Source organism: Protopterus annectens, chromosome 16.part0 (genome assembly GCF_019279795.1).
Source record: "Protopterus annectens isolate FY-2018-M chromosome 16.part0, PAN1.0, whole genome shotgun sequence".
NCBI lineage: Eukaryota > Metazoa > Chordata > Ceratodontiformes > Protopteridae > Protopterus > Protopterus annectens.
In genome coordinates this window covers 168,073,979-168,099,046 of record NC_056750.1, presented here as the reverse complement: position 1 = coordinate 168,099,046, position 25,068 = coordinate 168,073,979, and the positions used below count along the sequence as shown (strand labels likewise).

The following is a 25,068-nucleotide window of genomic DNA, read 5'->3' as shown; positions in this document are numbered from 1 at the left end:
CAGAAGCATAATACTCAGGAGTGGGGAAGAGAAGGGAGATTAGGATGTGATAAAACAAAATTTTCTTAATGGCACTGTTTTAATAGTGAGATGATTTTCTTTGCATGCCTTTATAAAAATTTTCACCTCAGTTATTTTTACTAAGAGTAATGGGGATACTAAACGCAGTAAAGGCCAAATTGCTTTCTGTTGTTTTTTTTTTTTTTTTTTTTTCTTTTTCTCCTTCTTTCTTTCTCCTGCAATGTAGAGAGAGAGAGAAATCCTGTTAAAAGAGCATGCAACAAACATAAAAAAATAGTGTACTTTCTCATTTTTGCATAATGGAATGTCTAGCTTAAGGCCTTAACCCAATCTAGTAACAGGTTTTCTGAGAAAGCAAGCAAATGAAAAAGAATATTGAGTATTATAAAGATTCTTTTCTAGTAAGCAAATGTAGAAAGCTTGTCAGTTTTGTGCTGGTTTCTGTGTCTCTAGGAGTGATCTGATAAAGAAGAAATGGCTTGTAAATATATTCTGAAAGCATTAGTGTTTTTTCCCCAGATGAGAGAGCTCTAAAGAAAAAAAACCAAAGCCAGACAGGATTTACTAGAAGTAGAGGCTGTACCATGCGTCTTAACTTTGAATACCACACCTAAAAGAAAGGTTTGTACATGTGATTTGAAACACTTGTTCTTATTGGGAGGGTAAACTTCAATATTTGAAGATGTACATTATTTTGTCACATATTATTAAATTAATAGATTTTAGGGTGATATTAGTTCAGATTAATTTGATTTGCCACGTAAGGAGTTCTTTCTTAATTAAGGAACCAAATGTCACAGGAAGTAAACAGAATTTCATTATCATGTCCAAATGGACTTCAGTAATCACTGAATCTTTCCATTTGAAGTCTGGCTAGAGGACCATTAATGAAGTTCAAGCTGTACAGTCAGAATTCTGAAACTGAGGCCAGATCTAAAATCTGAAGATGGTAGAATGAAACCTTTTCTGGAGGGAAAAAGAACATTGTGAGAGAGAAAAGCCCAAAAGATATACCACAAATGTTAGCTGTGAGAGGGGGAATTACAGATTTTCCCAGGTTTGGGATTGAAACTAGGTTTTGAAGAGGTTTGAGGCAAAGAAAATGAACCCTGGGTAGCAGACAGAATCCTGATAAGATGAGCCAATGGTCCAGATATGAAGTCTGCTAGAGACAGTACTGGAGCTAGGCACTTTGTAAACACTCTTGGGGTGTAAACAGTCTAAGGGAAAAAAGGATGTAAAATGGAAACATAATTCAATCAAAAAATTCATAATGTCTGCAGTCTTTGTGTAGATTACAATGAGATACGGTATGCATCCTGAAATCTATATATATATATATATATATATATATATATATAAATATACACACACACACACGCATACATATACATATACATACATATACATACATATTATATATATATATATATATATATACATATGTGTGTGTGTGTGTGTGTGTGTGTGTGTATATATATATGTATATAGGATGTGCAGGGGCTGGGAGGGTGGCCTTACAAACACAAGGTGCAGGTTTTGAGTCTCACAAGGGATAACTGGCTAGACTTACAATGGCTCGCAAGGGCAGTTAGCCTAGTACTAACCTATGAACCTATATGTATTTATATTGTTTGTGTCTTTCGGCTTTTCCCGGTTAGGGGTCGCCACATACATTATTATATATATATATAGACAAGATGTGCACCACTTCAGGTGAAAAGGAATGTCGTCTGACTAGCGACCGAAGTGGAGCAGCCAGGCTGTCAACCTGAGAGTTCGCAGGGATGGATTAAGTTGTCCTGACATGCGAGTCAGGAGGTCCGGCACTGGGTCCAGAGTCCACGGATCGTCCATTGCGTACCATTGAAGAAAAGGGACCATACTTGTCGAGGCCAGTGTGGAGCAGTAAGGATCATCCTGCTTCCCAAGGATATGGCTTTCTGCATCACTCTTGGTAACGGAGGAAAAGCGTAGACCAGACCGGGGAGCCAATCGTGAACTAGAGCATCCCTGGGTGATTCCCCCCGTGGGGGGATCAGAGTGAAGTACTTGCTGCATTTGGCATTGAGGGGGCTGGGGAAGAGATCACAGCAAGGCTGACTCCACCTTTTGAAGATCTGAACCACCACTCGGTTGTTCAGGGACCGCTCGTGAGGCATCAGAATAGCTCTGCTTAGCCTGTCCGCTATCATGTTGGACTTCCCCGGAATGTGCGTTGCCACCAGAAACCATTGGGAAGACACTGCCCACTGCCACACTCGCATGACCTCTCTGCAGACGGGATAAGATATGGTTCCCCCCTGCTTGTTCAGGTACCACACTACAGACATGTTGTCCAAGTGAATTGCAATCGTTCCCCAAGGTACAGAGTCTTGGAGTGCTTGCAACGCCAGAAACACTGCTCTCCTCTCCAGAACATTGATGTGCAAGTGTATCTCGTGATCTTGCCAGGTGCCTTGGACCGTCCTGCCTAGATAATGCCCCCACCACCCCATCTGGGAGGCGTTTGTGGTCACCGTGGCCACTGGAGACATAGGAATCAAGCTCCTTCCTCTGTCCAGATTGGAGGAGCATAGCCACCAGAGGAGGTCCTGTTTGCATCGTTCTGTGAGAAGTATCAGGTGGGAAAGAGGAAGTTTCTGAAAGGACCACTGAACCGACAGGAGCCACTGTAGGATCTGCATGTGCAACCTGGCCAGAGGTACCAGCATGATGGTGGAGGCCATGGATCCCAAGAGCTGAAGAACTAACCTGGACTGAACTTTTCTGAGGGGCAACAGTGCGTGGATCTGAGACTGCAACACTCTTATTCTGTCCTGTAGCAGAAAGGCACGCATTTGAATAGAGTCTAGCTCTGCGCCTATAAAAACAACACGCTGTGAGGGCTGCAAGGCAGACTTATCCCAGTTAAAAGTAATTCCTAGACGTTGGCAAAAGTGAGATGGTCGTCTCCCTGGCTTGAACGAGCAGATGCCTGGTGGGGGCAGCGAGAAGCCAGTCGTCCAGATACGGAAACACCTGGAATCCTAGACGTCTCAGGTGAGCTGTCACCACTGCCAAACACTTGGTAAACACCCTGGGGGCTGTGGTGAAACCAAAGGGCAGGGCACGAAACTGGAAGTGACTGGCTCCTAACCGGAAGCGTAAATGACTCCTGCATGCCTTCTCCATTTTGATGTGGTAGTAGGCATCCTTGAAATCGATGGAGCACATCCATACTCCTTTCTCCAGCAATGGAAAAATGGACTGAAGTGTGATCATACGGAACTTGGACTTCAGAACGTAGTGATTCAGTCGACTGAGATCCAGAATGCGTCTCGGGTCCCCTGTTCTTTTCAGCACCAAAAAGAGTCGTACGTTCCTGATCCGACATGGTCTGAGGGGACTGGTTGGATGACTCCTTTTTCTAGCAGCTTTGCAACTTCTAGTGCTGCTTGATCCCATTGACTGGGTGGGACGTCTGGGATCCTTTTGACTGGGTGGGGGGGGGGGTCGACGCAAAGGGAATAGTGTAAGCTCCGGTAACTATTCGAAGTACCCAACGATCCTGGGTGATGCTTTCGCAGGTTTCCGGATGCAACGAAATTCGGCCCCCGACTGGCTCCGAAACAACACAGTCAGGCAACGCCTCAAACGCAGGAAGGAAGAACCGCAAAAAGAATCACAGTCTCCCGAGTTGCGGGGGCCTCCTCTGCCTCTAGGACGGTGTCTTCCGGAATAATCCCCCCCCCCTTCTGCCTCTAGAGGGGGACTGGCCTTGAGCTGCGGGAAAGGGCCTCTGAGACTTTTTGAACCACATTTTCCCTCCTCTCTGAGCCTTGGGATAAGGCCTAGAAGGGAGAGAAAAACGGGCCCCTACGGCAGATAACGTCTTTCCCTCCTGTTCACATCTGGTGAGGGTGTCTTTCACTTTGGGTCCGAAGAGAGAGGACCCATCAAAAGGGGCGTCAGTGAAGGAAGACTTAAAGGCCTCCGCGAAATGACACAGGCGCATCCAGGCTTGCCTTCTAAGAGCTACGCCTGAGCTAGCTGCCCTACTCGCCCTTTCAGCTGCATAAGATATGAGCCTCATAGACAAGTTGACAATGGAACCTAGGGTAGACAACTGGGCGTTAACAGTCTGCGCTACCGCCTCAGGCATTTTACCCATCAGAGTATCTCCTAGCTCCTTCAGGAGATCTCTCTGTTGCCGAGTGAAATGACAGAGGTAATTCAACGACCGTAAGATAAAGGTTGCCGAAGACAGGGTACGCTTCCCATACTGGTCCATACTCCTGGACTCCTTGTTAGGAGGATGGACTGAAGAAGAAGCCTCTGCAACTTCCTGCTGAGTGGCTGCTGCCACCACCAAGGCATCTACCAAAACCCCTTTGGTAAGGAACTCTTTGTCCGGGGGAGCCGACAGAAACTTGTCTGGGCACCGGTTCCACGGAATCTGGGTTCTCCCACACCCTTCGACAAATCAAGTCCAGGAGTTCGTCGAAGGGTGGAGACACCCAGGAGGCAGAGGGTTGAGCTCCGTAGGCCTTGAGGAATACCGACTCCTCCTCAGAGGGGGTCTTGGAAGGCCAGTCGCCTCTCTGCATCAAAATCTCCAGGATGTCGGAGAAAGAGACATAATCGGAAAACGACTTGGGGGACCCCTCTAACTCCTTGAGGTCGGTATCGGAAGTGAGGGACTCGTCCTGGGAGTCCATTTGCTTCCTCTTGCACAACTTCTTACTAGGGGGCTCCTCAGGCACGGACTCTGGGGCCCTCAGAAAAGTAGGGAACCGCTCAAGGGGGTATCCCCAGACCTTCGGGCTCCGCCATCCAAGGATAGGGGGGCGTCAGAGGCTCTAGCTGGGATGCAAGGGGACGGAGTGACCAATCCAGGTGATGTAACTGACGATCTGGCCAGTGCGCTCCTCTTGGCCTCGAAGGCAGGTCCCCCCGAATCAGTGGACCGACCCGTCTCCGAGACCACGTCCGGAGTCGGGATTCCCCGAGCCAAAGTACCGAGAGGGAGGCTCAGAACCGACAGTAGTCCCAAGGTATCCCCCTCAGGTTTGACTGAGGAAACCAGAGTACTGAAACCAGAGGACGGAACCGACATGGTTGGAGCAGACGTCCGCTCCGATAGACTCACATGGGGTATCGGAGCTGACACGAGAAAAACACTCGGCGGGGAGCACTCCGGCTCCGAAGACACATGGGTGCTCGGAGGAGGAATCACAGGTACCAGAATGGGGACTGGCCCCGGAGCCAGCTGGGTCAGAGCAGAGAACAGTTTTGCTAGCACCGGCAACTGCAGGAGCCTCTGGACCACCCTATCCACATCCAAATCAGACAGCCTAGAGGATTTGGAGGAAACGGAAGGGGATTGGGATCTCCTACCCGGAGATACATGCCTAACACTGGATGACTGGCTCCGAATAGGCTCCAATAATATCGGAGCCAAGGTCAGCTCCAGCACCACCGATACCTCCTGAGGCCCCGAGGACAATGGAGCCGAGGAGGTAGTATCCCCTATCGAAACCTTCTCCTGTGGCTACAAGGACAATGGAGCCAAGGAGGAAGTATCCATAATTGAGACCATCTCCTGCGGCCCTGAGGACAATGGAGCCGGAGGCAGCAACCACAATTTTAACCTTCTCCGGGGGCTCCGAGGAAGCAGCCGGAGAGCTCTTCTTGGCCTTGGAAGGCTTAGATTTAGGACTGGAAGAAGAAGAAGAAGAAGAATCTAAGGACTCTTCAAAAGAGGGCTTAATCAGGCCCTTCAAAATCAGTTTATTTTTTCTTTCCTGCAGTACCCTCACGCTAAAAGCATGGCAGAAACTGCAGCACTCCTGCAGGTGAATAGCCCCAAGACAATACACACAGATGGCATGGCCATCCGTAATAGACATTTTATAGCCACATTTAGTGCACTTAACCCGGAGGGTTTATGCTCCTTCTGCTCTTTAGACATGGTAAAAAATAACAGGACACTGTCAACCGACAACGACACAAGAGGAAGGCGGGAAAACAAACACCACTAATGGCCAAGGAACTCTAAATCAAACATTTATTGGAGTAGCAGGGAAGACGAGAACAAAACCAACTACAGTTTTAACACCTGAAAAATAACATAAGAGAGGACTAGGTCCTCTAACTTAAACGGGCCTAGCCCGTCAAACAAAGGGATATCACCAACAGCCAATCTCACTCACACTCGCAATGAAACTTAGACAAGGAGAAACTAGCTATTAAAATAGCTTTTGTAAAGTAACAGACTGCTAAAATACTTAGAAAAAGTATTTGAAAGGGTACTTAGCCACAGCCAAGCGAGACCACGTCCTAACTCTACGAGCGGCAAACGAGATCTGGGGCTAGGGCGAGGTGCATCTTGGGATACTGGGTTAGCCCAGCTAATTAGAGACTTCGTGCTAGAGAAATTTGGCCGAGTCGGAGCCGATTCTCGGCTCCAAACCCGTGAGTAAGGAATGTAGGCGAGATAGGACCACATAACATCTAATGATAAATCTCATGGTTGAATAGGTTCTCTAAAAGGTGGCTTCAGATGATTCACACCTTTTATGAAGGTCTTACACAATTTATGGGACATGAGAGGAATCTTGGACACCCTCATGAAAATTAGAAATTGCAGCCAAATTAACTCCAATGGTACAGGCAGATAGACCAGATTGAAAAAGGTCGGCCAGATAGTCTAGTATTAGACACTGGTGCTGAAAAGGGCTCTACTTGTTTATTTTTCAGCCAACAGGTAAATCTTTTCCACTTGCTCAGATAAGTAATTCTAGTGAAAAACTTATGAAAAGCAATGAGAATATCACGTACTGGTAAAGATCGATCATTCTGCCTGGCAATCAAGGGAATTGGAGTAGCCAAGCCGTGAGCTTCAGGCTGTTCAAGTTGGGATGAATCAGGTTCTGTGGATGTCAGCTCAACTCCGGGGTGGATGGAGAATCCATGGACGATCTAGTAGGGGAGGCCAAAGGAAGGGGAACCAAATCTGTTGAAGCCAATATGATGCTATGAGGATCACCTTGCTCTTCAACTGACGGGCTTTCTTCAGAAACTGGGGAATGAGGGGAAAGGGTGGAAATGCGTAAAGAAGACCCGAGGGCCAATCGTGGACTAGAGCGTCCCTGGGTGACTGTCCCAGAGGGGGAATCAGGGCAAAGTAGTTGGTCGGGTTACGAAGAGGTCACAGCAAGTATGGCCCCAGCGGTGGAAGATCTCAGCCACTATCAAGGGATTCAGGGACCACTCGTGAGGTTGAGGAATGCACCTGCTGAGTCTGTCTGCTATCACGTTGGAACTCCTGGGAATGTGTGTTGCTAGAAGAAAACGGTTGGTAGCCATATCCTCATGGCCTCTCTGCAAAGGGGGTAAGTTTTGGTTCCACCTTGCTTGATGTACCAGACCACCGCCATGTTGTCTGATTGAATCTCAATTGTCCCTGATGGCAGCAGGGGATGGAATGCTTGCAACACCAGATGCACCACCCTCAGCTCTAGAACATTTATATGCAGATGGGCCTCCAGTTCGGACCAAGTGCCTTGGACTGTCTGTCCCTGACATAGCCCCCCCACCCCATCAGGGAGGCGTCAGTGGTCACTGTGGCCTTGGGTTGCTGGGGGAGAAGGGGTGAGACTATTGTGAGAGACTGTGCGTCATCCACCAATTTAAATCCTGTTTGCACCTGTGGATTACTCAAATCATGGCTGAAAGAGGATGCTGAAAAAGATACCATTGGGTGACCAGTAGCCATTGTAGAAGCCTCATGTGAAACTTGGCCAGAGGAACAATGGTGATGGAGGCTGCCATGGAACCCCACAGCTGTAGAACAGAGTGAGCCATGGATTTTTCCCTTGAAAAGATTGGAATTAGTTGCTGTTTTATCCTTAGAATTCTGTGCTCTGGAATAGCAGCTCTGCAGTTTTGTGTGTCCAAGATAACCCCTATGAATTCTGTCGACTGAGATGGGGCGAGAATGGATTTTTGCCAGTTTATGGTTATGCCTAGCCTTTGAGTAGCGAGGAGAGAGTATGCCAGGGCTTTTTCCAGTAGATATCTGGTGGGGGTGGAAATGAGCCAGTCGTCTAGGTATGGAAACACCTGGAATCCTTGAAGTTGCAAGTGAGCTGTGACAACTGCCATGCACTTTGTGAACACTCTGAGGGCTGTAGAGAGTCCGAAGGGCAGTACTCTGAACTGGTAGGGACTGGCTCCCGCACATAAGCGCAGAAATCTTCTTGATGGCCTGTCCACTTTTATGTGGTACTGCGCATCTTGAAGATCTATCGAGCACATCCAATCGTCTTTTTCCAAAAGCGGGAGGATAGACTGTATTGTGACCATCCGGAATTTCTGTACTCTCACAAACTTGTTCAATACACTGAGATCCAAAATTGGTCTCCAGTCCCCGGTTTTCTCTGGCACCAAAAATAGTCTCGAGTAGAATCCGGATCCTATCTGGTCTGGAGGAACTAGTTGGATGAATCTCTTTCTTAGCAGCTTTTCTATCTCTATTGCTGCTTCTTCCCCTTGACTGGGTGGAACGTCGGGAAGTTTTTTTGAAGGGGCAGGACAAAGATCTAAGGGGATATGATAACCTCTGGTTATAATCCTTTGTACCCAAGAATCGGTGGTGATGGTTAGCCAGGCAGAAGGGTACAAGGAGAAACGTCCCCCAACCATTTCCAGAGGAAAGGAGTTGGGCCGCTCTTTAGGAGCGCCGGTATGATTGACCAGGGGAAAGAATCCCTGGAACCCTGGTTACACAGACCCCCTCTGCCCCGAAAGGAGAGTCTTCCCTGTGAGTTTCCCCCTCTGTCTCTGGGGAAGAACTCTGCCTGTGTGTCACGGAAAGGACCCTGAGATTTCTTGAACCATATCTTCCCACCCTTTTGGTTTCGGGAGAAAGCATGTTGAGGGTAAGAATAACGGACACCTACGGCAGAAAGGGTCTTACCGTCCTCTTCACATCTGGCCAGTGTGCTTTTAACTTTGGGCCCAAACAACGAGGAGGCCTCAATGGGAGTATTAATAAAGGAAGATTTAAAGGGTTCTGTGAAATTGCACAAGCGCATCCAGGCGTGTCCTCTCAAGACCGCAGCTGAACCCACTGCTCTAGCTGCTCCTTCTGATGCATGAGATATCAGTCACATAGGAGGAGTTAGATATAGACTCAATGGTGGCCACCTGAGAGGCCACTTTATCACAGACCTCAGACACAGCACCAGCCAAGGTTTCAGAGAGCTCAGAAATCAGATCCCTTTGAAGCCTGGTAAATGTGCCATATAATTCAGGGACCTGATAGTAAAGGTCGCTGAAGCAAAGGTGCGCTTCCCTATCCTGTCCAGGGTCTGGGACTCTTTGTTAGGCGGATGGACAGTCTGGCTTTCTACTTCTGCCAGATCCTTTTTTGTTGCGGCCGCCACCACCAAAGCATCCACAGGAAAACCTTTGGACCAATGGAGATCCGAAGCAGGAGGGGACAAAATCTTATCTGGCCTCCGGGGAACAGCTTTGACGGTATCAGGAGACTTCCAAGCATGCTGCACGATGAGCCGGACAAGTTCATCGGCAGGTGGAGTAACCCAGGAGGTAGGGGGCCGGGCGCGAAAGGCCTGCAGGAACACAGACTCCTCAAAGGTCAGATTAGAGGACTGCCAGTCACCTGTTTCAGGATTTCAAGGATATCACCAAAGGATACCTCAGAGAGTGACCAAGGGGATCCTTCCCCCTCATCGAAATCTGTGTCTTCAGTGAGGGACTCCTCTGTGGAGTCCATGTGCTTCCTCTTACACAAACTTTTCCGGTGGACCTCCTCAGTGGGAGAAGCAGGTGAAGACGGTGGAAAAGGGGATTCCTGTGGGAATATGTCCTGAGGCCCTTGCACCCAGTGTCCACTAGGTGCAACTTGTGAAACCAGTGTTCCAGAGGAGGGCGGTGGTATAGACAGTCCAGTATCGCCTGCAGCAGCGAAAGCCTTCTCCATCAGTTGGAAGGCTGGTCCACCCGAACAGGAGTGCATGTCTAGGACAAGGGTCACCCCTCCCCTAAGTGGCTCAGCCTGCCAACCCAGAGTCCCTGGACAGCTGTGGAGCAGTAAACTATGTGGGTCACCAACTGACATCCTGGGTCGTAGCAAAACTTTCCTGCCATGAAGGCAACTGCGGTACCTTAGTGAGATCCATAAAGGGGACCGCAGAAGGGGAAGACTGTGCTATATCCATGGACTTCAAAGGCAATTAAGGAGGAGAATAAGAAGGGGGTCTTTGGAGACGGGTGATCACCTCCCAAGGAAGGATAGTTCCTGAGGGGTGGGATACCTCTGGCCAAGAGCACCTGATCCACAAGACGCAACACATCATGTTCGGAAAGGCTTCTAGTGGACCTCACTGAGACTGAGGGAGAAACAGGCCTGTCCACGGAAGAGGCAAACTCGGTGCCCATCTCATCCGTCCACACAGAGGACAACGGTGCTGAGAGAGACTGGACTATGGTTGTCTGCACCGAAAAAGTCATCGGTGCCGATGTCATGGTCTGCAAAGACACAGGGATCAGTGTTGAAGTGATTGTCTGTGCCAAAGCTGGAACCGACAAAACTGGAGTCAACAATAAAGGCGTCGGTTCCGAGGAAGATCTCGGAGCCAACGTGGTCAAGGTCTGCATCGACTGAACGGTCGGTGCTGATACAGTGGTAATGGTTTGAACCGAGGAGCCCCTCGGTGCTGATATAGTGAAGGCTGCAGGAGAAGATGGAGCAGAGATCACTAATGGAGCCAAAGGCCTCGGTGCCGAAGGTCTAGGCTCCAAAAGCACTGGGGCTGACTGAGTGAGCTCCAGAGCCGAAACTTTATCCTTTTTAGGTTTTGGTTGGCGGGAGTCCCCAGCCAGGGACGAAGGCAAAGATTTAGCCTTAGTAGGAACATCCAAGATTTTCTTATGGGCCCTAGGAGGGGTTGAGGCCTCCGACCCAGAAACAGCCTCTGAAAAGGTAGATTTAAGAAGTCCCTTCAGTAACAGCTTTTTTTTTTTTTTTTTCTAACAAGGTTCTATTTGAAAAGTTCTCACAAATAGTACAGGGTAGGTCAACAGACAAATGGGAGGCTCCCAAACAATAAAACACACACAGAGTGTGCATCACAAGTAGGTAGTTTGTGTCCACAATCAGAACACCGCTTAAACCCCGGACTACCTTTCTTATCTGCCATGACAGCAAATTAATTAATAAAAAAGGTACCAGCAATGGTACAAGAGAGTACCCAAAGGTATGAGAAAGGGGAAAGGATTACCAATGATGGTAAAGAGAGAATACCTCGCGGTAAAAGTGGTAAAGAAAGGAGCAGAAAAACCTGAAGAAATTCTGTACGCTAGATGCGATAGGGTAAGAGACAATGAAATATAAACTTTTCTGACAGAAAAGTAATCTGAAAAACTATTAAACAAATAATAACTGTACTTAGCTCAAGAGAAGTAGCTAATGAAATCTGAGGTGACAGGGAGAGGGGGATTGTGGATAAGAGTTTAGTTCGAGAGTTTGAAGCTGACGTGAGCTTGGAAAATGGCCAGCTTGATTCCGAGGTTTGAACAGATACCCATGCGTAAGGAATGAACGAGGATTAACAATATCAGATCATTCTTTAGATGATACACATCTGGTTCCTCCACACAAAAATACAGACAATACTGTGCAGGTTGTGGCAAGTAACAGGACAGTCACACAAAGTCAGCTCAGTAAGGTATAGGTTCTGGTCATAATCACTACTCAGATGACTGTTACAGGTCTTGAGAATACAAAACTGTGTGGGACAGAGCCATAGAAAGCCAGCACTTCATGGCAAGTCTTTGTAACAATGATTTTAAAGATGACCTAAATCAGTCAGCGGCTCAACCAATAAAGGACTTGGCCATGGAATGATGTGAGCAAGAGGTCAACATCAGATGGGTCATTCATGGGGAGGGGGATGCTGACAGAGACCTGTGGCACAGGCACCACTTTAAGATGTCAGGTAATGCATATATTGCAATCTAGGACTCAGGAAGCACAAGTCTGCAACTCAGAAAGCATTCTATCTCGGTTGTTCAGAAACATTTTTTCATAGCAAAAACTGCAATGCACTTTTGGGCTGATGAGTATCCGATGCATACAAAAAATCTACCTCTTCTGTATGACAGATGCAGTCTCTGGTTTTCATATCCATTTCTACTGTACTGAGATTTTATTTATTTGTGTGCACAAGGATGTTGGGTCTAAGTAATAATTTGTGATCTTATAGTGGACTGTGAGGCCATAAAGGCCAAATAAATCACTAAAAGCATGTACATCATGGTGGCTGCTTTGAAAAGTCAAAAATCCTGTTTACCGTTTTTAGAAATGCTGTAAACTTACCATACGCTACACTGTAACAGCCATGTATACCTAGTACAGCATTACAATGTTTTATACACCTGACCCAGGAAATGTGAATCATCTGAGAAATTCTGTTTAAAGAAACAGCCCACAATGATAATAATCGGCTGTCTCTTAGAGAGGAATTTTACATCTAGAGTAGAGACTCTAGATAGGCTGAGACCAGAGGAAGTTGTGAAGCTATGAAATCCAGAGAGTCCTGTGGATGTACTTAAAAAAAAAAAAAAAAAAAAAAAAAAAAAAAGAAAAGAAAAAGAAAAATTATACGAGTATAAGTTTAATTCAGTTTGTCTTGAACTGCTGAAGGAGAATTGCTCCGTTTCTGTTAAGAGACTTGGCTTCAAATAAAGGTGAGTTTCTAAGTTTTGAATTTTCAACTGTAAATTACTTAAAACTGCATTATGCAAAAATGGGTTAATCATTTTAAAATTCGTTTTGAAAAGTGAAAAGTTTACATTTCACTATAAACTTCACTTTAATAAATATGTATATCCTGTATGTTACACCTGCTGCAAAATAAGTAATCTATAAAATGGCTACATGGGCATATTGTGGATTTGTATCTAAGCAAACAAATGCATGAACTTTTCATTAGAGAAAGTCAGGATCAAGCTACTAACTTGTAACCTGAAGAAAGGAACTGATGGGTTCAGGGGTTAGGTGGACATACATGGAATATCATGTCACTGTTGTATGCTGGCACACAGTGCAGAATCTTCAATATCTAAATGTGACTGATGAAGAGAATCTAGGAGCCCTCAAAGCCCCTAATGTTATATCATAAAAATAACATTTGCCAGAATGATGCAGCCAGCTGATAGCAACTCATTCCCTCTCTCACATACACATTCTGTCACTCCAAGAATCCCAAGTCCTTTTAAAGGCCATGAATGCCTAAGCATCAACCACCCAGTTCAGACAAGTGATATGCCCAAATCACACCCCATAAAAATGTATTTTCTTATCTCTGCATTAAAATGTTTTCTATCAAAATAGCTGGTTGTGTTCCCGCCATCGCACTAAGTCCTTCCAGGCAAAGCTGTAGGCAAGATGGCTGCACATTGAGTAACAGCTTAAGACTAGCTCTCCCAGTGTGAAAACAGGAACTTAGCAGAGAAAAACAGTGGACTTAAACTTCTGGGTAAATTTCAGTAGCTGGCTAGTTAAGTACACTCCCCGGATGCCAGGAAAACAGATATACAGACAACATGAAGGAAAATCAGCTAAAAAAGTTGACAAAGAAATGCTGACTGGGAAAAGTACTGCAGCTATTCAGCAAAAAGCAGTGCAAGTACCATAGGTTCATAGGTTGGTACTAGGCTATCGGCCTTAGGGTCTTATACAAGCCTAGCCCTAACAATTCCCTGGCTATTTCTTCCCACACTATTTACTTCCCTGGACCCCTGTCTAGCAGGGCGACCGACGTGATCCCCGGGGTGAATTTCCTTTCTCCCATCCAATCATCAAGGTTCCTTTTGAAGAGGGCCAAAGAGGCACTCTGCTTGACATGTATGGGCAGTCTATTCCAGAGTCTGGGGAGTCTCTGGGTCAGGAACCTATCCCTCCAGCATGTTTTGTTTATTGTGATGACAAGATTTAGATCCCTGGAGCGTGTGGCTCTGAGGGATTGGGATTTCTTTAAGTGTAGCGTGTCCAACAGCTCTAGGTTTGACATGGCCTTGTATGTTAAGCAGAGCTCACCTCGAAGTAGACTATATGTGACAGAGTATAGCTGGAGTTTTTAAGGCTGTCAGCATAGGGCATCTGCTTTAGGCCTGTGATTCTTTTAATGAGGTATTTCTGCAGCCTTTCCAGTTGTTGCAGATGTCTTGAGAGGTACATACCAAATGGGGCATTGTATTCTATAATGAGTCTAATGCGGGATGAGTACAGTGGGACAATGACCTCCTTTTTTCTGGATGAAAAGCCCTTAGTGATGAGGTGTGCCACATAGGATTTCCCCGACTGTGGTGGCGATGTGGTTACTGAAGGTGAGATCACTGTCCACCTGTGTCCCCAAGTCTCTTATCACACTTTTGGTGTTTAGTGTACTGCCACTTATGTGATAATTCACGGGTACATGTTTTTTCCCAAAGAAGTAACTATACATTTCTTGGCACTGAGCTTGAGCCTATGGCTCTGGCACCAAGCATCTGTTTCTGTAAGGCCCTTTTGTAGAGTATCCACATCATTTGGGGATTCAATAATGGCTCCCAGTTTGCAGTCATCTGCGAATTTTGTTAGCCAGAGTCCCTTAGTGTTGGCCTGTACTTCAGAGAAGTAGATGCCAAAACAAGAGAGGTCCCAGGACTGAACCCTGAGGTACTCCACTTGTCAGGAGCTGGATTTGGAGTCAGCTATTCTTACAGTGTGGGTTCTGTCAGTAAGCCAGTTGGCAACCCATCGAGTGACGTAGGGATCAATGCCAAGCTTAGTAAGTTTATCTATGATTCCAGAGTGGGGGATGGTGTCAAAGGCTTTGGCAAGGTCCAGATAGGCTGTGTGGACTGCCTTACCCTCGTCCACGGCTCTGGAGACTGATTCGAAGAAGTCAGTCAATAAGGTTCAGGAGACGAGATCAGCCCTTCACGAACCAAAAATGGGTGGGGTCCAGTGTTTTAAGGTTGCCAAATGTCTTTGTTTATAAGTTCCATGATAATACGTTCCATGGCCTTGCAAATCAGGCATGTCAGGCTGATGGGGCTGTAGTTCCAAGGATCCAAGGTGGATCCCCCTTGTGGAGTGGGATAACTGTAGCTATGCGCCACTCAATGGGCACGAAGCCTGAGGTGAGGGTTTGATTAAACACGACACTTAGGTGAGGTGCCAGTTCATTTTGTAGTTCATGTAGTACACAGCCCGGGATGTGATCTGGTCCCATGGATGCTGTATTCTTAGATTTGGAGACTGCGTTTTTTACCTGTGTGGCCATTAACGGAATTTGGCAATCTTCCAGTATTGAGATGGGACATTTTGGGGGTGAGAGGGGGTGAAGTTGGCAGTGAATCCATCTGCCAGGATATTGGCAATATCCTTGGGATCAGTATATTTAATGCCATTTTGTTGGAGCTCAGAGCAGATCTGAGCATTGCCATTTAGATTCTTGACATAGTTATAGAATGCCTTGTGGTTGTCTTTGGAATCTTTGGCAATTTTATTTTTGTAACTAGCTTTGGGGGATTTTATGAGGGATCTCACCTTCTTACTGAGGCTGGTAAGGGAGTTTTTTGCATCCTGGGATTTTCCTCTTTTCTGCAACAGTTTTTTCCTTTTGTTGTAAAGTTTGTTTATGGCAGGGGACCACCAGATTGGCTTCCTTTTTTTGGAGGAGAGCATCTTGGTTCTATTTGGGATGACACGATTCATGCATGATTCGATGTGCTCGTACAGTGCCTTAGTGTAGGACTCAGCAGTCGAAATTTCTGCATGGGTGTCATGAAGTTTGTATCTTCCGACTTGAGTAGCATGAAGCTGGCCTTGGAGAAGTTTTTTACGGAAGTTTCCTTACTGGGGGGTGGGGGTGGGATGTGGATGTTAAGGGTGATTAGCTTATGGTCTGACCTGACCAACGAGGGGGTGACCATAGGTGTTGAGCATCGATTTCCCATGTTGGTAATGACCAGATCTAGGATATTGGAGCCCCAGGTGGGACTATAGATTAGTTTATCCAGGGCATTGGAATTTATGAATTCCAAGAACCGTTGGGCAAAGGTGTTGGTACACAAGTAGTTTTCCCAGTTAATGGCAGGGTAGTTGAAATCACCCAGTATTAGGGTGTTTGGTTGTATATTAATATTTTCCAGTATGTTTAGAAAGGTGTAGTGAGAATCTTGGAGGCATGGTGGGGGATCTGTAGCAGGCTATAATTTGGATTGCAGTCTTACCTAGTGTTAGTTGCACCTGGAGAATTTCAGACGCATTGTGTTGGGCAACTAACCTAGTGGTGTGAATATCCTTGGTGAATATAGACACTCCTCCAACCTTTAGTGTTTCAATCCTGGTTTGGAAGCCGAAAAGTGTGGTAAGAGTTGTAGCCTGGTATTGCAGGGGTGCTCTCTGGAGCCTTGAACCAGGTCTCAGTTACTGCACAGATATCGATGTTCTCCATTTTAGGAGTGCCTCGAGAGAGTGCATTTTGAGGTTTAGACTTCTAGCATTGAGTAGCATTACCTTTAGATTTCGCATGCATGTACCTGTTACGGTGGTGGTTTTGTCCTTTGAACTTTGTCTAAAAAAGACACTATAGGGGTGGCAAGAGCCTTAGCCAGTAACCTGAATCCCAGGGGCGACAGGTGCAGACCACCTCTAGCAAAGCATCGTGGTCTGTCGATCATGTTGTCCCAGGCAGACAGATACTGGATCCCCTTTGAATGACATCAGAAGCTTAGCCAATTGCTGAAGTCAGTCATTTTGTCCTTATATTGTGGTATCATTCTGGGCGAAGGCAGGATGCTACTCAGGGCTAGGGTCATACCTGCCTGGGCCACATGATCCGAAAGCTCTTCCATGTCTCTTTTCATGTAGTCCAGGGAGGTACGTCTTAAGTCATTCACTCCAACATGGACAATGACAGAGTCATATTTGTACTTGTTGTGAAGTGACTTGAGTGCATGAGTTATGTGGCGGATCCTGGCACCAGACAGGCAGCTGACTGTAATTTTCTCCTTGTTCAGCCTGGTGAGTGGGACATCAGTGTGCCTGACTATAGAGTCACCTATGACTAAAGTGTCAGGTACGTTGTCTTGCCTCAGGGGCTGTTGCTGGGTGGCACACTGGTGTTGTGAGCTATGTGACACTTTGGTTGTGATTGGTGTTTGTTTGCGTTTCAGCTTCGGAAGTCCTTGTTGCTTGGGCAGGTTACAGTTAAGGGCCTCCACATATGTGGATTTAGTGTTGCTACGTGTGGGTGTTGGTGGTGTGAGTTTAGAAGGGCTATGTGTTGCTTGAGGTGTAGTGCGGGTGTTACCCTTCTCCACTTGACTGTCTAGCACAATCTTGGGTGGAGAGCGCGTTGCTTCCAGTTTGGCTATGGAAGTGCATCTCTCACAGGTTGTAGTGTTGGGTGGTAGGAGGAGAGGGTTGTCTGTGTACATGAGGCAATTGCTGCATTGCCCCAGTACGCCCAGATTCACCAGGAGGACAGGAGAAATCAACGGAAGCTGACCCTTGGACATGCCTGGTTTGGTGCTTTATTTATTTATTTTTTTTAAAGTACAGGAGCTGTTTTCCCTTACTTTAGCAAGGTACTTTGCAATTATAGGCTGTTTAGTGCCTACTATTAATTTCTCCTTATTAACAAGGAGAGTTGAGTGCTTGTATCAGTTTAAGGCTTCCTAGTGCTTTCCAGCAGGTATTAGAGCAAGTGCTAGTCACAGGGATGCTTAAAGGTAAGATGAAAAACATTGTTTATCCCAAACACTGCAGTGTGAATTAGAGAAGTTAGATGTGAAAGTAGGTAACTTGAGTTTTACCTGTCTAAACAGTTAAGTTTTAGTGGAGAGTCACTATTTTTAAAACAGCAAGACAGATTGAGAGGGGGTGATCACTTTTGTATTCCGGTACTATGGAATACAGTAGAATGGCCAATAAATTTAAATAGTGGAAGGGGAGTGATTTAACAAAATGATAATTTTGTGCCTACTCACACAAGCCAGTGAAAGCAGAGAGGAAATGAGATATATGGTCAAATTAACATAAGAGGCAGGCAGCTAGAAAGACAGTGGTATTTAAGAACACAACAGTGACCGGGGGTGGGGGGGGGGGGATACCAGACATGACTTCCAGTAACCTAGAGGAAAGTAAAAGGCAACTGCACATAGATCGGATTAAATTAAACAAAACACTGATGGAGTATATCAACTCAAATAATAAAAGCCTGGAAAAATGGAAGAAGCTTTAAACAGATATTCAGATAAGGTGATAAAACTGCAAAACTCAGAGTTCAAAATGAAGAAAAGGCTGGTTGAATATGAGGCTGCACAAAAAGAGAGGTTTCAAAAAATAATATAATTAGAGGATAGAGCACATAAGGAAAACCTGAGATTTTCTGCTGTACCAGAGGAGCTGGAAGGAACATACTGTATTCATTTTATGAAGCATAAATAAGCAACTAGACTGGCATTTCACAACAGGAACTGTTAACTGAAAGTGCACATAATGTGTATGCTCCAAACCCGGCTATGAGAAAGCAACCTAGACCTTTGATAGTAAAGATGCAATCTTACCAGCAAGGAGGAGCTGACTGATACAACTCTAGCAGAAGGACAAAATACTAAAAGTGGGAGACAGCAGAGTGCTGGTGGAGAATTACTACTCGTTGTACACCAGGCAGAAGAGTAAATTTATTCCATTATTCACGGAATGTTGAGAAGCAGGTGAGAGATTCAAACTGCAGTATCTTGCAGTCTTCAAAATTTTTTCCCTGAAGGGACAAAATCATTTTTTTGATGAAGTACATAAGGAAGAAATACAAAAGTTTTTCCAACAAAAAGTAAGCTGTGAAACACAAGTAGATTCTGCTTCTTGTTCTTTTCTTATTCTTCTAATAATAAAGACCACAGAGAGGCTGTGCCAGTGAAACCTTTTCCAATGTTTTAATGGAAAATGCTTGAGAAAAGGAAAAAAGCACAATAGCCAACTAGAAGAATCGAATAGTATGTTGGAAATGAAGCAGAGACAGGATTTGGGAGATGGAGATGAATGGGAATAAAACCAGTAACTTGGAAACTGACAATGTGGGATTACAAAGCAATAATTATATGGTGAAACACGACAGAAGAAGAAAATCTGGAAATACTGTACTTTTCTGGACTGTTAAACTTGTAGGGAACTCTAAAGCATATGGCCTACTTCATGTCATTAATATTCAGAAATAATACTCAGGAGTGGGGAAGAGAAGGGAGAAAGTTAACGAAGTAAAACAAAATTTTCTTAATGGCACTGTTTTAATAGTGAATGATTTTCTTTGCATGCTATAAAGTTTCCTCAGTTATTTTTAAGAGTAATGGGGATACTAACGTAAATAGGTACTCCTGTTGTTTTTTTTTTTTTTTTTTTTTTTTCTTTTTCTCCCTTCTTTCTTTCTCCTGCAATGTAAGAGAGAGAGAGAAATCCTGTTAAAAGAGCATGACAACATAAAAAATAGTGTACTTTCTCATTTTTGCATAATGGAATGTCTAGCTTAAGGCCCTTAGCTTAATCTAGTAACAGGTTTTACGAGAAAGCAAGTAAATGAAAAAGAATATTGAGTATTATAAAGATTCTTTTCTAGTAAGCAAATGTAAACTTGTCAGTTTTGTGCCTGGTTCTCATGTCTCTAGGAGACGATCTGATAAAGAGAAATGGCTTGTAGAAAATATATTCTGAAAGCATTCAAGTGTTTTCCCAGATGAGAGAGCTCTAAAGAAAAAAGAGCAAGCCAGACAGGATTTACTAGAAGTAGAGGCTGTACCATGCGTCTTAGCACAGATACACCTAAAAGAAAGGTTTTGTACATGTGGCAGTTTGAAACACTTGTTCTTATTGGGGGAGGGGGTAAAACTTCAATATTTGAAGATGTACATTATTTTGTGCGCTATTATTAAATTAATAGATTTTAGGGTGAGTATTGGATTCAGATTAATTTGATTTGCCCACCGTAAGGGTTCTTTCTTGGTAAAGACCAGAAATGTCACAGGGAAGTAAACAGAATTTCAGTATCATGTCCAAATGGACTTCAGTAATCACTGAATCTTTCCCATTTGAAGTCTGGCTAGAGGGACCATTAATGAAGTTCAAGCTGTACAGTCCAGAATTCTGAGAAACTGAGCCAGATCTAAAATCTGAAGATGGTAGAATGAAACCTTTTCTGGAGGGAGAAAGAACATTGTGAGAGAAAAGCCCAGAAGATATACCACAAATGTTAGCCTGTGAGAGGGAATTACAGATTTTCCCAGGTTTGGATTGAAACCTAGGTTTTGAAAGAGGTTTAGGGCAAAGAAAAATGAACCCTGGGTAACGAACAGAATCTGATAAGATGAGGCAATGGTCCAGATATATGAAGTCTGCACAAGGACAGTACTGGAGCTAGGCACTTTGTAAACACTCTTGGGGTGTAAACAGTCTAAAGGGAAAGGATGTAAAATGGAAACATAATTCAATCAAAAATTCATAATGTCTGCAGTCTTTGTGAATTACAATAGGACGGTATGCATCCCTGAAATCTAGTGTTGCTAAAAAGACTTGGAGAGAAGAAAAAGACAGAACTCTTAGGTTAAAACACTGAATTTTTAAAAAGGAATTGAGAACTAAAAGATACGATAGTGGACACAAAGTGTTTTCTTTAATAGGTACCAGAAAAATCCTAGAATCAATTCCCTTTCACAGCTGAGAACAGTGAATAGGCTCTACTACACATTGTACTAGTATTTCTAATAGAAATTAAGGAAAAATGTGCGACTGATTTTTTTTTTTTGAACGAAGGGCGATCCCTGATTTTGGAGAAATAGATTGCTACTGCCATTTGTACTCCCAATTAATTATTTATAGTACCCAAACATCTGTGATTGGTTTCCAAAAGGCTGGGAAAGAGACAGAATACCTGCTGTTTTGAGGAGTTGACCAAGGTGGGAAGGGGAGCAGGGGAAGAAGTGCTTAGACAGTCATGCACACGACTGGGAAGATCCCTGGAGGGTACCATTTTCATTTTTCTTGGAATCCCCTTGCCATTTCTTTTTATATTGTCGCTTTCCAGATTTCTATTGTTCTGGCTTAAAAGGTTTAATGAAGAATACCCATGGCTAGCAGAATGGTTTCTGCTGTATGTAGAGACTGGCAACACAAAAAGCTGTTTTCACTCCCTGCATTAACTTGCCCTCTTCTATTTAAGGCCTCAAAAGAGGTGCTACTAAAAAAGGACATCCTTCTCTAAGAGGGCACCGAGACTCATTAATTCCTGCCTATCTACGCACAACAGAACACATGGCTGCAGTTCTAGAAACTGAATCAACTAAATAAGAAGAACATTTTATGGTATGCTTTGTTACCCAAGATGCAGATGAAAACATGTTATTTAGAGTAGATTTTTAATTAGAAGAAAGCATTTTAAAAATTAATTTCTATATGTCTGAAAACATATCAAGGAGATATTTGGTCAAGTAGGCCTGGCAATTTATACCCCTGAAGGACAGGGTTGAGGGAATTACAGACTTTTTTGCCACATCTATCAAACTGAACTGTTAGCATCCTCTACTGGAACAAGGTTGGAATAAGCCAAAGTTTTGGAAGCTCCAGCCTTATCCATGGACATGACAAGCAGGATCTGCCAGAGGATTTCTGGAGAGACAATTGTCCTGGGCAAAGGGAGCTGATCATCAGATGTCCAAGCAGAATTGAAAGCATTTTCCGAAGAGAAGGTGGTATTACCAGAGGTTTGGTGAAGTAAACATTAAAGTCATAATACTTCTTCCGAGTTTCTGAAATCTCTCTTCCTTCCCATTTAAATAGGGTTTTCATTTTGGAAACAGTGACGAAATGAAATCTTCTCAAAAGGAGAAACATGAGACATATTTTCCTCCACTCCAGTGGAAATGGAGAGGAGACTTGAGACGTATAATCAACCCTTCTTTTTCCAAGTATGAAAGTAACTCTTCCACTGAAAAAAAAACAGAGGGGAGCCTTTTCCTCTTTGAATAAGAGAAAACTGAAGATGAATATTGTAGAGAATGAAAAGCCCTTTAGCAAAACTGTACCATTCATCTCAAAATCCCTTTATATTGATTGGCAAGGAAAGGGGGAGATGCTTGATTTTGGGGAGAGTTTTAATTAAAAGTACCTAGATTAACTGCTTTAGATGCACTGAAAATCTGGACTTCCATGAGGAAACCTGCTATACCCTCGCCTTACCAGGACCCTAAGGTGTTCTGTCTGACCCTTCAGACAAAATAAAACTGTGTTCTCCCTTCTCTGTAAGTGCCCGATGTCTTGTATTAGTGGACTTGTCTGGACTCCTGGCCTACAGCAGTTTCCCACAGAATACTACCAGTGGGGTTGGGAAAACTGGACTGATGGTCTGTGGGCTCCATGATGGCCATAATGGATTCATCAATCCTATACTGGAAAAGTGAGGTCAAAGGAGGTGTTCCTTCAGTACAGACTTCCACAGTTTTCTACTTCCTCTTTGCCTAAAGGGAGACATCCTTAGAGGAAGAGTCAGTGGCCATGGAAGACTGAGCAAGGGCTTTAAGATGTCCGTTTTCCATACAAAGGTTAAAACTATAGTGCTGATTATGAAGCGTCTTTGTGGTAAAGACCAGACATATCACATGAATGGACATAATGTTACTCCTCCAAAAAGAAGAAAAGGGGGATGTGGGATCCTTGCATGGGATCTGTCACCACACATGCATTTCCCCCTTCTGCTAGACACAAGAGAAAAACTTCCCACAACTTCTACTGAAAAAATAAAGAAAGGTCCTTGAAGGGGTAATTATCTGCCGAGAAAGCTTAGATACCCACTTACATTCACAGGTAAATATTTCAACAGAGCGTGAACACAGCACAGCAAAAGAAAGACCACGGGACAAGTAAACAGATAAAGAAATAAGGGAAAAAAAAAAAAAACAGGCTTGACTCTCTACAAAAGAAGAAAAAACTGCCAAAATCTAGCTATGAGACACTAGCTCTGTGCCTATAGTTTTCACTGAAAACACACACACACAAATACATAATACACACACACACACACACACACACACACACACACACACACACACACCAAAAAGAACCAACACAAAAGCTTAGGTGCACACACGAACAGGTACCTATAAATGAGGAGAAGTACTCTCCAAGTTTTAATATACATTACATTTTCTGTAGTTCAATTTATGAATCAATAAACAGTGTCTAACAAAAAGTCCATATAACCACTTAATTTTTTAACTTGGGCATGCTCACTGGTACTCAACAGTCAACATCCAACAGACCAGTGAAGATTCAAAACTGTTTTCTGGGAAGAGATCCAATGAAAAGTAGCAGTAATCATCAGTAATACAAAACATTGAATTTTTGGCTCAATAACATTGTCTTAAACCTGTACTTAGTGTTAGTCGAACTATTTTCTGATGGGGGAACAGTACAAAAATACCACAGAAATGGTGTTTACTTGTATTTCCTGATTCAAGAGACATGCTTACATGGTTTGCTACTGACACATGCTGAATTTTACGTAAAATCCACCCGAGTGTACTATTTATATGTTCAAACTCCATGAGAGTAGCTGAAATAGGTCCTTCTGGAGCAGTCCACTATACCAGTCAACAATTAAGTAAGAGAAACAGATGAACATATGTAAATTAGTGTGTATAAATATTTGCTGTATATTATGCTCCCAGTATGCACATTCCCAGTACACAATATGTAAAATCAAACACTAAAACCCTATTAAATGCAGATAACAAGCTTCATATAACATAGCAGTCTACCCTTACCATAGAGGAGTTGTGTCCGGTAAATATGTGGTTAGTCAGGAGTCTAGCAAGGTTACTGTTATCGGCTTGTGTCAGTGGGATGAGAAATGCAGGTAATCCTAAATATGCTGTAAAATTCAGTTCTTGATTCAGTGCCTAATAAAAACAAACCAGAGAGTTAAAAGTTAGCTCAGTATGACCTCATAAAAATAAAAAAGAAACAAAATACAGATCATAAGGTTAAACATTTTGCTATCTGACACCCATAGTAATAGGGCAGACTCTTATCAGAACTGCTAGATCTGATAATTTTTCAGAAGATCAGAACTTTCAGTTGTGATTCTAGAACAGAGAATTGTAAAACTATGTCCGGACATCCCCATTTCCTTGTTAACATGCTGAAGACTTGTGGATCCAGGTGCCACTCGTGGGGATCCATGAGGTTTCTGCCTAGTTCGTCTGCCAGAGTATTTTTCCTTCCTGGCAGAATTGTGCCTGCAATGTACTTGGTAAGTCAATGCTGTGTCCCACAAAGTCATGGCTAGTCTGCAAAGGGGGTAAGAATGTGTGCCCCCTTGCTTGTTTATATACCACATGACCTTGGTGTTGTCTGTCTATCAGTAGTTGTCCTGGATGAAGTAGGTCCTTGAAGGCTGTCAGGGCATTTTGAACTGCTAGCATCTCTTTTTGATTGATGTGTAGATGCATTTGGTTTGAGGTCCATGTGCCCTGAATGCATCTTCCTGCCATGTGGGCCCCCCAGGCATAATCTGATGCATCCGTTGTTAGTGTTTGCCTGGCTGGGGGTAATGTGAATGGCTATCCCTTGTTTTGGTGACAAGCCTTTGCCCACCATCGAAACTCCTGTTGCAGGCAGTGAATGAAAGTAATCATAGTTTCCAGGCTGTGGCAATGTTGAGTCCAAACACTTTTTAGGTACCATTGAGGTTTCCTCATATGCAGTCTTGCATATGGAATTAGTAGGATGCAGGATGCCATGAAGCCCAAAGCCTGCACAAGTTTTCTTGCAGATAACTGGGCCTTTGTTGCCAACATTTTGAAATAGGTAGTCAGTTGCCTTTGTTTGTCTGGTGTGAGATAAGCCATCTGGGCAGTTGTATTTAAGCCTGCACCCAGGAATATTATCTCTTGAGAGGGTACTAGTTTTGATTTCTTTTCGTTGACTGTGTACCC

At 44.2% G+C, this 25,068-nt stretch overlaps 1 protein-coding gene across 1 annotated transcript in view; it reads right to left on the bottom strand.

Annotated features, from left to right (window-relative positions):
- Window positions 1-25,068, bottom strand: part of PRMT5 (protein arginine methyltransferase 5) — a 1,996,504-nt gene that overhangs the window by 1,027,506 nt on the left and 943,930 nt on the right. The window contains exon 4 of the mRNA XM_044058013.1: window positions 23,896-24,030. Coding sequence (XP_043913948.1) covers window positions 23,896-24,030 — 135 coding nt within the window. The remainder of the gene's footprint in view (window positions 1-23,895; window positions 24,031-25,068) is intronic.